The sequence below is a fragment of the Vombatus ursinus genome, unplaced genomic scaffold (genome assembly GCF_900497805.2).
Source record: "Vombatus ursinus unplaced genomic scaffold, bare-nosed wombat genome assembly UNPS02014789.1, whole genome shotgun sequence".
NCBI lineage: Eukaryota > Metazoa > Chordata > Mammalia > Diprotodontia > Vombatidae > Vombatus > Vombatus ursinus.
In genome coordinates this window covers 1,183,129-1,197,328 of record NW_020954567.1, presented here as the reverse complement: position 1 = coordinate 1,197,328, position 14,200 = coordinate 1,183,129, and the positions used below count along the sequence as shown (strand labels likewise).

The 14,200-nt window shown below is 40.3% G+C and overlaps 1 protein-coding gene across 4 annotated transcripts in view; it reads right to left on the bottom strand.

Moving 5' to 3' along the window:
- Positions 1 to 553: 553 nt before the first annotated feature.
- UAP1 (UDP-N-acetylglucosamine pyrophosphorylase 1) overlaps positions 554 to 14,200 on the bottom strand; it is a 48,433-nt gene continuing 34,786 nt past the window's right edge. For 3 of the 4 annotated variants that reach the window (XM_027868527.1, XM_027868528.1, XM_027868529.1), the window contains exons 6-11: positions 10,073 to 10,266; positions 7,130 to 7,270; positions 6,131 to 6,319; positions 4,433 to 4,483; positions 2,120 to 2,186; positions 554 to 1,006 (exon numbers count right to left, since the gene is read on the bottom strand). In XM_027868527.1, the coding sequence (XP_027724328.1) occupies positions 914 to 1,006; positions 2,120 to 2,186; positions 4,433 to 4,483; positions 6,131 to 6,319; positions 7,130 to 7,270; positions 10,073 to 10,266 (735 nt within the window). In that variant the 3' untranslated portion in view covers positions 554 to 913. The remainder of the gene's footprint in view (positions 1,007 to 2,119; positions 2,187 to 4,432; positions 4,484 to 6,130; positions 6,320 to 7,129; positions 7,271 to 10,072; positions 10,267 to 14,200) is intronic. The other variant, XM_027868530.1, reaches the window with a different exon arrangement.

Genomic DNA, 14,200 nt, shown 5'->3' with positions numbered 1-14,200 from the left:
ATTTTAAAAACTCCATCCGGGGGGCAGGTAGGTGGCACAATGGATAGAACACTCGCCCTGAAGTCAGGAGGACCTGAGTTCAAATCTGGCCTCAGACCTAACACTTGACACTTACGAGCTGTGTGACCCTGGGCAAGTAACCCCAATTGCCTTTAAGAAAAAAAAAAAAAAAAAAACTCTATCTGGGAGAAGCAAGGTACTGATGCAAAATTCCAAAGTCTCAAGCAAAATGAAAGTAATACTGAAGATATAAAAGGGATAAATCCTGAATATGTTGTTCAATGACTGCAAGCTTTTCCTAGAAGAATCTTTTTTCTCCACACACTATCTCATAGTAGTTCATAAAAGTCCTAGGTTGCATATCTTCTTTTTATGTGAGCCAGGTAGTAATGAAATTTAAGATTTAAAGGACTTTTCCAACTCTGTAATTTCTACAAGGTCTAAAACCCAACAGCAAGAAGAGGAGTTTATTTTATGATCTAGTTTTTTGTTTTTTTTTATGAAAAGGTAAAGTCAGAGAAAATAGAATTCAAACTTAGTAGCACATAAACAATTCGTGTACAATGGTTTATTACTATATACAGCTTCAAAAATAAAAGTTCCTCAATTCTGAGTAAGACAGCAAGAAACACCTTTGATGGTGTTGAAGCCAGAGGAAATTTCCTTGTAGAGCCAATGTTTTCCTTTTCTGGGAAGAAAAATGTACAATAAAAAATATAAATAAGAACTTCAATGAGCCAAACACCAGAAGGAAATCTCAGCCTGGGCACTGAACTCTCCAGGGAGCTTACAATGGCTGGAACAAGTGAAACAATGAACCCAATGGATTCTTAAACTTCAGCCTTCAATGAATGCCCTCGACATGCCTTCCCAGCCAGCCCACTCCTGTGGATATATGGCACTGCCAGGTAGCTCAGATGCCATTCTTCACCAGCTCGTGAACACCGTTCTCATCAATGATTAAAGGAGCATGGAATTCTTTTTCTGCCACATAACTTTCAAGGCCCTAGAGGTAGAGAAAAAGAAACACAAAGTTAGAAATCTGCTAGGCTTACTCTCAGTAACAAAGAACTAAAGGGAGGGTATCCTAAGTTGGGCTAACATATGGAAACTCAAAAAACCAGTGAGAATCTATGAAATACAGGTTTCAGAAGCAGGCTCACTGGCCCAACATGACTGAATCTTAAAACCTAAAAAGAGGGAATCAGTCTATGATTATGTTACAGTTACTTAACCTCAAAGTGCAAGAAGACAACAACCATTCTTTCCATCCATCCCCATTACCCAACATGGCTGTTTCTAGCAGGAGATGGTCTTGGAAGACAGACCTACAACACTGCCTGAGTGATGCTGCCAAAGAACACAGTAAGAAAAAGCACCCAAAGAGGTCTAGAACATCTCCATTTGCAAGATTTAAAAAACTGAACAGACTGTGCATCTAAACAAGTTGCATTATTAAGGATTAAAGTTACGATGCATTAAACAGATACAAAGACAATCTATTTTAAAACAACACCATTCTGGGGGACAAAGTGTAAATGGAATCAGTTAGGCCCCAATGACACCCAGAATAGCAGCCAATCCAACCCCACGACAATTTCATCATCAGCATTTCATGTGTACAGAGCATGGTGCTGAGCTCTATGGTGGGGTGTTGGGAAGGAAGTTCAGAGGCCTCAAGCTTGTAGTTTACTAGCATCAAACCATGCTTGTGGCTTTGATACAGAGTTTTAATGGCAGAGGAATCCAGATGCAGGGATTCGTAACCTGGGGTCTGAGAACTCAAAAAATTTTTTTGGATAAATGTATTTTATTAGAATTGGTTTCCTTTATAACTCTAAGGATTTAATTTTATGCATTTAAAGACATTAGGGAGAGGAGTCCATCAGCTTTACCAGACTGCCAAAGGGGGCCAGGACACACAAAAGGTAAAGAGCCCCTGAGACTGAGGACATCCAAAACAAATGCAATTTCTTGAATTTGCTCCCATAACACAGCTTTATTCTGTGGGTATACTTAGAATATTTATGACAATTCTATGTTCTATGATGTTTTTGCAGACAGATATAAACTTAAGTAAAACTTGAGGCGTGTGGAGGCGTATAATTAGAGAACTTACTTCGCCAGCATAGGAGACAAGAGGCGAGATTTCACACTGAATGGGTAGGTCGTTGGCATCCTTCAAGCTAAAAAAGAGAATAGCACCAACATCAAAAACTCCACTTCTTTAATTATTTACTAGATTGGAAAGAGATAAAAGCCTGAAACTTTCTTGAAGTCTGGGAGATAACATAGGTAACTCACTGTTATATTCCATATCAGCACCTGCACTCACAATGCATTCAATGAATACATTTCACATCAACAATAGGTCCGAGACTGAAAAATGCTAAATTCATGGGAAGTTACTTCATATATTGTCTTCGTGGTCATAAAATCTATCAGGGACACATGCTAGCGACTTGTTGTTCAGTTGTTTCAATCGCGTCCAACTCTTTATGACCCCTTTTTGGGGTTTTCTTGGCAAAGACAGGGGAGTAGTTTGCCATTTCCTTCTCCAGTTCATTTTACAGATGAGGAAACTGAGGCAAACAGGGTTAAGTGACTTGCCCAGGGTCACACAGCTATTTAAGTGTCTGAGGCCAGATTTGTACTCAGGGAGATGAGTCTTCCTGACTCCAGACCTGGCACTCTATCCACTGCACCACCTAGCTGCCCTATGTTAGTAATAATGGATAGCATAAAGTTGTTCACATTAGAAAAAGCTATTCAATGGCATTACTATTTAAATTACTTTGTTCATATTAACACACCCTAACCTCTCCTACATCTTAAAAATATTCTTCTGATTTCCAAAAACATCATTAGCCCTTTATGTTATTTCTCAGTACCTGCTTTTCCAGAGAGATGGAGATAAAAGGGCAAATGATAGGTTTTTCAAAGAACTGGTCATTTTACTTGCAAAGTAGTTCTCTGCGCCTATTACCTCCAGGTGCTAGCACTTTCACTTTGATGAGCTGTTTCTTACCCTTTCCATCAAAAAGACCTCTTTTTCCTCTACCCCTATTTTGCCTCTTCTCTCTTTCCTAATCCCCACTTCCATTCAATCTTGTCCTCTGGCTCTAAGGAACCCCCCCCCCAAAAAAAAACAATTTCAGCCTCTCATGACTCTGTTTTAGGAGAAATTTTAAATTAGACTTCATTGGTCCAAATGACAATATTAAAAAGGTTTAAGTACTAAAAAATGAAAGTGACTAACACTCAAACTCTTATTTTAGTTGAGATTATTAGACGCTATAAGGCAGACATATAAAGAACCATTGCTTCCTTTTATAATGGCAGCTGCTGAAACCCAATGATGAGAGATCTGGCGTGAGAAACCGAGAAGATGGTATATCAGCCAACAGTTTTTTAAGAGATCAAAAGGAGATGCTCTGACCATTCACTAAAATGAACCAAAACAATGAGCTCTTTTCCTCCTGGACAAGTGCCATCTTACAGGATAACTGTCCTGATTAGGAGTGGATGGCCCTTCACGTACATTCATCAGGACTCTGGAGGGAATTCATGTGTACTACTCTTGTCAAGACCTAACTGTGTCACAGTGGTGGGAGAAAGCTCATGGGTGAGGTTGATTTCATAGCTGCCCTATTAAAAAAAAAAAAAAAAAACTTCCCTTCCCAGAGGCCGTTTTTCCAATTTTTTTCATTTCCCAATTCATTTTACATTTGCATAAAAACTTAAAAGTCTAACTCAAGCCTAAACATCTTCAGAGTACATAAAAATGATTGAGCTGACTCTTCAGGTGCAAAGATGTTGATTTCATCACATTCTGCACTAGACACCATGCTGGAGAAGACATATCCTGGTTTTAGCTGAAAACTCCTTATCAGCATAATGGGGTAAAATTTTCACTTTGTCATTCTGTTCACAAAGAAAGTAAAACTAATGCACAACGACTCATGAGAAATTTCATTAAAATTCAGGTCCCTGAAATGAACGTCCATGTCTCAGATGAGAAGTCATTTTTCTGTAGGCAACACTTTCTTCTCCCACACAAGCACAATTCTCAAAGCTAGGTGTAGAGAATGCAATTTTTATCTATAGTGATGCCCCAGAGGGAACTAGGAATCCACGCTGACCATTGCTAGCTTATAACCTGCTCTCACTCTGCAATAAACCTATCCACTGCAAACCTGACCACCCCTTGTCAGATTCTTTAGTAAAGCATGCCCCCGTTCCATCATGCACAGCGATTGTCTGCATTAGTGTGTGTTCTGCTACCAGGGAAGCAGTGCACCCCACCAAAAGCTCAAGTCATTCTCCCCCAATATGTCTCGTAGCTATTCAGTACTCTGAGCCGCAAGGCCTGTAAGTACCCAGGGAAGCATAGCCCCATCACCATGCACTGCAGGCAGCCAGGTATATTTACTTGTGATTGACATCAGCTGTGAGCTTCTCTGACTTTCCATTTGTAGCATGGCTATGTGGGAATAAACAAGCATTAATGAGAATGAATACAAATAAAACAATAATAGTGAAAGACAATGAGTATACAAGACACTTGAGCGACCCACTGGTACTTTGTTATTAATGCTGAAATTACAAGTAAGACAAAGAAAACCAAAGGAAAAAAATCCAATGAACAAAGCTACAACAGTGATCTACTTCAGCATACTCATAGGTCAACCTTGTTGACCCTTATGCAGAAGTTTGCCGACCTTTTTCCATGAACTGAAAGAGGTCACATTCCCTCTTACAATGGAAACATGGTATGGGCGTGGACTGTATGAAACACATATCACACAGAAGAGATTTTATCTATCGTCTAGTCTAACTCCAGTCTGAATCATGAATCCCATCTACAAAATCCTTGCCAGGAGAGCTCTCTAGCTCTAAGTCAACATCTCCAGTGACAAGGGCTTGCCATCCACAAACACCCCCAGGCAATCAAGTCAAAGTGTGTTATTGGAGTCAGGACTTCAGCAGTAACTAAGTCTTTTAAATATAAAATATGAGAACCACGCAGTTTAAAGGTTGTATCTTTCTCATCGTTTCATCTGGATCTTGAATACTTCCAGTGATTACTAACTCTGACAATCCAAAGTAGTATGGGTTCTTCATCCAGGACAGTCAGGGCACATGGATGGAATGCACTTCCCTCCAGGGCATCTATGTGTCACACTTAGTACTGTGGTGACCCAATTCACCACTCTTCTGAGACCTCTGTGAAGGTGAGGGGAGCTCTGGTGGATTCCAGAGGATGTGCCTCGAACAGTCACATTTCTACAGTCGCCAAGCAGCTGTTTCCAAGGAACCAAGAGGTACAGGAATGTGAGAGAGAACTTAAACCATGGTGGGGAATACCACAGAATGGAGATAAGAAGAGGAGCTGGACTTCTGATTTCCTTGGGTGAGGAAGACTCCTGGGTGAGGAAACTCCCTCTACCAATGCAAGTTGGCACCTTCTTTGCAACTGAAAATCTTAGAGAGTTGTCTCAAGCTGTGGCATCAAACTCAGACAGAAACAGAGGATCTCCGAGGACTACATACTGACTTAGAAAACCACAAATTAACATTATCTATGTTGTGCTGTATTTTTATTTTGTTTTGTCAAATATCTCCCAATGACATTTTAATCTGGTTTGGGCTGCACATGGGATTCTGCCCTAGCTTGGGAAGGACAGGCACAAGTCTGACACTTTTGGCCTAAAGCCCCAGGGTGATAACAGCCAAAAATGTGTCCGAGATAGGACTTGAACTCAAGTCTTCCTGGCTTCAGGCCACTTCTCCGTCCACTACAGCATGTTGCCCCTTTCACCACATCAAAAGTGTATGGGATATAAAAAGAAAGTACTTGTCATCTACTGTTCAATAGGTAACTAATGATAAGATGGCATATTATGATAACAAGAGATTCAGGGTAGTTAAATCTTTAACTGGAAAATAATCTAGTTTTCTCTGAGGCAATCATCACAGCCAAATTCTTCACATGAAGAACAGCTCAAATCTCAATTATCCCCTTTCTAAAAGAGCGGAGAATAATGGACTATGTGAAAGAGAAAGTAGGAAGCTGCACAGTCCCAAGGGAAATGCCCAGGGTCACAGAGTGGGCAGGAGCTGTCCTTACCGAGGAATGGCAGGAAGACGAGACCCATTTTCATCTATGAAGTGGCCCCCAGCGTTGAGGACCCAGCAATGATGCAGAGACATTAACGCATGCCGCGCAGTCGTAGGGTTGTCCTTCCCATTCTGACTGTCTGCATTCTTCAAGGGCGAGAATTCATCTTCCCGCAATACTTCATATACCACAAACTTCCTGGAGTAGAACCATAAGAGACAGTTATGAAATAACACAAGCCTAGCTATCTCCCGACCTAATAACGCTCTTCATCTTCAATACTGTGCTCTCAATTTTATCCCAAAGGAATGCTACATAAATTAATGCTTACAGATCAGTTTCAATCCTTCACACTGGAAACCTGATATTTTTCTTTCCAACGCGGAATTGAGGTGGTTATGTTCATGTCTCAAATGAAAAGCGTATTTCAGAAAAATGAGAAATCCTAACGTGAGGAAAGACTATGGTAAAATTTGTTTTGAGCCAAAAGTATCACAAAGAAAGAGGCCAAAGGATCTCTTAGACATACTGATGGAGAAGCTATTCAGAGCGAGGGAAATGCTAGCTCTTCTCCTCTTATATTAACCAAACTCTGAGAAGCTCATTTCAAAGTAGAAATGTTATCTGCCTCAGAGAGCTCTGCAGTTTCAAAAATTCGCAATGAGACAAACACTTATTCACAGATCAGAAATAGCCTCTAAATACAAAACAGTCGATTCTTCATCTTAGCCACCACAGGCTTGGAACCAAAAGAAACAGTTCAGTTTGGAAGGCAGCCAACCAGATAAGGTCAGTGAAGAATCCAGGAATTTATCCCGTGGACGGCTCTAACCAAACTACCAGGAGGGCAGAGATACTAAGTCTGGATTGAATACTTGTAATCAAATAACCATGTCTGGTACCACAGACATAATATTAGCTTATCAAGTGTTTCTTTGGGGGCAGCACGGTGATTAAGAGATGGCATTACGTTTGTTTAATCTTGTTTGGGCACAGCAGAAAACATACTTAGCAAACTGAAAGATGTCGAAGACAAATTTTTCCATCTTTATCCCATTTGGTTTGTCTGGCTTAATGAGCTGCCCCTGGGTATCCACATATGGAATCTTCTTCTGAGCCACGTGGTGCTGCAACTGTGGCTCATAAATGCTAGGTGGGGAAAAGAATGAAGTCATCAGCTTCCAGACTTGGAATGTTGGGTAATCTATTTCTATTACATCCGTTACCCAAATTTCCAAATCCAAATGTGTCTTAATCATTTAGAGCCATTCAACACCAAAGCTCCCAGGAATGAAATGCTAAAAGTATCCAGTACCAACTATTAAGTTTCAACTCACTTCTAAATTATAAAATCAACAAACTTGCCTATGCATAGGCTTACATTATTCACATTAAAGACACCAAAAATATAGCACAAATTTATGAATCTGGCCTCATGTTTTGGTTCTTTTTATGTTTTCCTTTTAGCCCAACCTGTTTTAATCAGGAAGAAGATATCCAGGATGGCAAAGGGACCACAAACAATACCACATGGTTAGTGTCCAATGCTACGTTCTTCCCAGCAATCAAAACATCACAGGTGAACATTTACTATTAACACCCATTATTACTACCAAATGTTAAAAGTTGCTCATTTAAAACATCACTAGCTCTGCAAGATTACAGGACAGGTGCTCTTATTATCTTAGCATAACTACAAAGAAATATGACATGATGCAAGAGCCCATCTGAGTAAGGCAATGTCTCTCCCTCTCCTCAATTCACACTCCCCAGATGCCTTCTGCCACTACCCCCACCTTCACCCCATTTCACATTACAAAGTGACCCTTCTCTTTGCCAAAGCAAACCTCTCTGCGTGAACAAGCAATCCAATTCCATTTCATCTTCCCTTCTACCATCCCCCATTCTCTCACTAATCCTCAATCTCTCCTTGTCTATTGGCAGCTTCCCTACTGCCCACACACATGACCTTGTCTTTCTTAACCTCCAAAAAAAAAACCCGAAAACCCAAAACCCTCATTTGATCCATCCATCCCTGTATTTATCATCCCATCTCTGTCCTCCTTTTGGGGCTAAACTCCCTACAATAGGTGACTCCACTTCTTTCCTCTCACTATCTTCTTATGACTCTACAGTCTTGCTTCCAATCTCCCCGTGCACCTGAAACTGCTCTCTCCAAAGTTACCAATGATCTTTTAGTCGCTCAATCGAATGGCCTTTTTTCCTCAATTCCCATCTTTCTTGACCTCTTTTTTGATACTCTCTTCTCTCTAGGTTTTCAGGACACTGCTCTCTCCTGGATTTCCTCAGTCTCTTTTGCTAGATTTCCATCCAGGTCATGCCCACTAAATGGGCGCCCCCTGGGTCTCTGTCCTGGGCCCTCCTCTCCTTTTTAAAATACTTGGTGACTCCATCATCTCCAAGGAATTCAATTATCATCTCTATGCGAACGATTCTCTTATCCTGGATTCTGCTTATCCAGCCCTAACTTCTGTACTAACTTAAGTTTCATATCTCCAACTGCCTATTGGCCATCTCAAGCTACATGTCCCACAGACAACTTAAACTCAACATGGCCAAAACGGAACTCATTCTCTTTCCCTCCAAGCCCTCTCCTCTTCCCAGCATCTTTACTATTGTGGAGGATACCATCCTCCCAGTCACCTGGACTCCTCATTCTCACCACCCATATCCAATCTGTTGCCACTTTCTTTTTGACCTTTGTAACCTCTAACATCCCCTTGCTACCTGTGACACTGCCACCCCCTGCAGGCCTTCATCACCTCATGCTTGAATTACTATAATTGCCACTAGTTGGCCTCTCTCCTTCAGATCTCTCCCCACTCCAGTCCATCCTCCATTCAACCATCAAATTGATCTTCCTAATGCACAGATCTGACAATGTCACCCCTCTACTCAACAGGCTCCAGGGGCTTCCTATCACATCCAGGATCAAATATAAAATGCATTCAAAGCCCTACATAACCTGTCCCTCCCTTCCTCCCCACTACTCCATTCTCTTACACCTTACAATCCCTCATACCCTGCGATCCACTGACGCTGGTCTAACAACTTGGCATTTTCACTGGCTTCCCCCTCATGCCAGGAATTCCTTCCCACCTCACCCCCACCTCCTGGCTTCCCTGGCTTCTTCCAAGTCCCAGATAAAATCCCATGTTCTACAGGGAGCCTTTCCAAATCTCCCCTTCCTTCTCTGCTGATCAATTCCAGTTTTTTATCCTATATTTCTCTTCTTTGTACAGAGTTGTTTGCATGTTGTCTCCCCCATCAGACTGTAAGCTTGAGAATTACAGTCTTTGTATCCCCAGGGCCTAACACGGTGCCTGACACACAGGAAGCACTCAAATATTTACTGACAATATAGCTATAATATTTCAATGTTTCAAATGATCTCTAATCTCACTGATGTGGACATTTCCTCCAGCAAAGGAGTTAGTGTGGCCAAATTCATCACTGGGTGATCAACTTCCTACTATTCAGCTTTTCCAAACTTAACTAAGATGGTTCTTACACAAAACAATAATTTTATTAAGTAATAATAAAAATCGTTTACATTTATATATAGCTTTGCAAAGCACTTGGCATATTCATTACCTCATTTAATCTTCATAGAACTATCAGGGAGGGGCAGGGTAGGAATAACTACTCCCACTTTACAGACAAGGGAATGATTTTGGAATGTGTAAATAATTTATCTCCACTCATATAGCTGGTAAACCTGCCTCCCTTGCTCCCTCAGAGGGTTACTGTAAAGATCAGGTGAGATTATGGATATGACAGATGAATATGGATATGCACAAATGTAACATGTCAGGGTGATACTGCCCACAGGCCAGTCTGAGTCTCCTGACTCCTGATTTGGGAGGTTCCTACTTCAAGGTTACAGATGGAGAGTAAATGGGAGGAGCGAGGGCTCTGGAAGGTCCATACTTGACCACATCTCTCAGGAAAGGCACAGTGAAGAAATGATTGGCAATGTTCCCTGCATTGAACAGCAGCCGTCCATCGGGGTTTCGCCTCTGGGCTGTGGCCAGTGAGATTTCACTATATTCTACCACCTGGTAGACACCATCAACTCTACACACTACCCCAACAGGTTCCGTAGGGTTCGTCTTCTCCACAACCTGCCCACAAGTGAAAGAAAAGAGAACATACTCAAATGCTGCTGACTTGCTTCAGCATCCTTTACTATGGTTTTATTAATTAGTATTTCTCTGCTAGTAAAAAATAAAACAAAACAAAACAAAATAGAACTTCAGAGTCAGAGATTCTTAACCCTGGGTTCAAAAACTTTTTAAGAAATTTATTTTGATAATTCCATTTCTAAATAATGGGTTTCCTTTGTAATACTATGTATTTTAATTTTTGCTTTTTAAAATATGATTCTTATAAGGGGCACAAAGATTTCATCACACTGCCTGCCCTAAGGAATCCATGACACAAAAAAGACAAAGAACTTCTGGTTAGGAAGAATGTCAGGCTGGTCCTCAATCATTAGACATGTTATCCTTTGCCAAGCCTAGAGGGAAAGACTTCGGAGAACCTAACAGAGACTATACTCCGTTAGAATAATTTTTAAGAACTCAGGGTCAGCTCCACACCATGATGGAACATCAGACTAGTGATATGATGGAGCAGAAGAAATAAAGCACTAGATCACCTAGTCAACCTGGATTAGCTGAATATCTTTACGTGTTTTCATACAGAATATTTCTTAATTTCATATGGAAATAAGCTGTCTCCTTCCTAGTCAGCTTGCCTAATTAGAAATCTCCAATTAGAAGATTCATTTTTAAAAACACATATATAAATATATAAAATTCAATATACATATTGAATATACATACTACTATGAATAAACCATACATATATGCTTAAAGGAAAGTAGACTAGAAATAATTAAACCTGGAGTTTAATCCCCATTCTGACATTAAATATGTGCCTGCAATCAAATTACTCTATCCATTAATGGTTTCTAAATCTATCTGAACCTAACCAGAGTTAATCAAAAGATAAATGAAATATCACGATTCTTTGGGATTCACAAGAGAAAGGTGCTTCAGGAATTGACACTATTCTCATTTTATTATCCAAATATTTCTAATATGTTATTCTCTTCCCAGTACAAAAGTTACTCATCATTCCCACCTAGGTGCTTGCTACTTCACCACTAATGAGCTATGATTAGGGCAGCCATTCCACATCTCTAGGCCTCAATGATCTTAACTGTACAATGAAAAGCCTGAGCTAGATGGCTTCCAAAACCCATTTTAATTCTACTCATTTATGCACATATCAGTTATGATGATCATTCTATGACTCACAATCAATGGACACTCAGACAAGCAAAGAGTCTCAAAAGCATACAGAATGAATACCAACCAGCTGGATACCCTTGACCCTAATGCTGGCTTTAATGTGTGGATCAGAGAAAAACAACTGAACTCCCAACCAAAAATGACACCAAAGTGCCAGGTATTGGGAAGAAAGAAGGAGAAGAAAAAAGCAAGAGGGAGAAATAATTTCCCAAGAGCATAACCAGTTGGTTTTGTATGTAGAACCATCTAGGTGACGTGACTGTACAAGAAGGCAAGTTGAAGTCTCATCCTAGAAATAAAATTGGCATTCCTGTCATATTCCTGTTTACACAAAACACAGATTTAACATTCCAAACTCAAAATATGTGTGTCAAACAAGGGCTACAATATGTACTGAAAGCATCAGAAGACCTTTCTTAGAGGCTTAACAGAACATCATGAGGAGTATAAAAGGCACATACAATCACATTTCAGATAGAAAAATGAAAGCAAACATGCAATGGAGCACAATGGATACTGGAAGATTTAAGAACTTTGGTTCATTTGAAGACATTTCTTGGTTCTACCAATTTATAACTTAGGTTGCTTGAAAAAAAAACCTTTTTAGTTCTAACCCAAGCTGAAGAACCTTCAGTTTGAAGTAAATGCTCATGAGAGGCAGAGTGGGAGAGTGGATGGAACACAAGAACGCCAAGAAGGCCTGGCTTCTAACACCGTCTCTGACACTCACCAGGTCTAAGATCACAGGAAAGTGACTTAGCCCCTCAGCCTCAGGGTTGGTCCTCATCTATAAAATGGCAGTCACCCCACCTGAGGAAACTACCTTACAGGACTGTGGCAAGGCTCTATCTAATAAGCTAAACTCCAAAATAGTGTATGATTGTTATATTACATAACGTCATATATGTAATAAAGTGCCATGTATTATTATTAAGTTGGATCCAAAGAATCCTTTCATTAGGTTAAATAAACTATTCTTCCATACTATGATCATAAGAACCAAACACAGTCTGTGATGACACTGTTAACTAAGAGAATCTACTGCCAGGCCTTCCATTAACAAACCAGTGACAGATTGATGCACTTGCTCTGACCAGCCCCTAGGACCACTTCTTACATTAGCGAGTTTCACCACAGAGCTACCACGGAGCTCATCTGGAAGGAACCTCAGAGGACAATTGGAGCAACGCTGAACCAAAAGGTAAGCTTGCTGGAAAGATAAAGCTGCATGGCAAATATCTATAATGAACCAGCCCTCATCCAGGTCATTAGCCCATTCATAATAATTAAGGGATGACAAAGACCAGCACTGTCTGATATAAACCCTAGATCCAAGGAGGGCTCAAGAGTTCATAGGAAGGACTGAGAGGATACCAGTAAATTATATGTGTGTGGGTATGCATGTGTGTATTTATATATGTATATGTATATCTGTATGCATATATGTATATATATTTTTAAAAATTTTCCCCAATTACAAGTTAAAACAATTTTTTAGTTCTGGGAGCAGCTAGATGGTGCAGTAGATAGAGCACCGGCCTTGGATTCAGGAAGACCTGAGTTCAAATTCGGCCTCAGATCAAACACTTGACACTTACTAGCTGTATGACCCTGGGCAAGTCACTTAACCCCAATTTCCTAAAAAAAAAAAAGAAAAGTTTTGAGTTCCATATTCTATCCCTCCCTTTCCCCTGCTCCACTGAGAGGGTAAGCAATCCGATGCAGGTTATACATGTATAATCATGTATCATACGGATAACAGTAAATTCAAACAGTATGGGATTCTCTTAAGAAATTCTACAGAAACAAAAATGATTCCAATGAAGATAAAAAGTTTTTGAAGAGATTAATGTGGCTGCACAAGGAACTCATCACAACTCAGATTTCTGAAAAGACATCCACGGACCCAATAGCTAAGTGGTCAAAAGACATGAACAGTTTTCAAAAGAATTGCAACACATCAATAACCATGTGAAAAAGTTCCCCAGATAACCAATAAGTGAAACAAGAATTAAAACTGGGTGGCAGCTAAGTGACACAGTGAACAGAGTACTGGCTCAGGAGTCAGGGGACCTGAGTTCAAATCTGGCCTCAGACACATAACACTCACTAGCTGTGTGACTCTGGGCAAGTCACTTAACCCCAATTGCCTCACCAAAAAATAAAATAAAATAAAACTGGAAGGTTCTACTTCATACCCATCAAAATGGCAAAGATGACAAAAGTTATAAAGTCAGAGCTGGTAGCTAGGGCTTGGGAAGAAAGCCACCCGAATGCACTGTTGGTGTCACTGCGAATCAGTCTACTCTAACCAATCTGGGAAACAACTGGGAATTAGATGATTGACTGGGTTACACAGGCTCGAAAATAATCATCTTCACACGATAAGTCAAGCTAGAGAGAGGTTCTGAAAAAAGATAACGGCAGTTTTAAGGGACTGCTAGTTTTAGATAATTTGAGAGCCAAGAGAACTGATGTGATTTTAGGACGCATTAACGAGAAGCCTGGGGTCCAGAAGGAAGGAGGTGATGGTTTCATTATATCATAGCAGCATCAGAGCAGTCTCTGGAACATCGTGTGCAATTCTGGACACCACATTTTAGGAAGAATCATATGCTGAGAACTTCAGAAAGGGATAACCAAGACAGTGAAGGGTTTCAAGTTCATACCATATGAGGATCTGATGAAGAAACTGAATGTGTTTCCCTTCAAGCAGGGAATATTTAGGGACTATGGAATC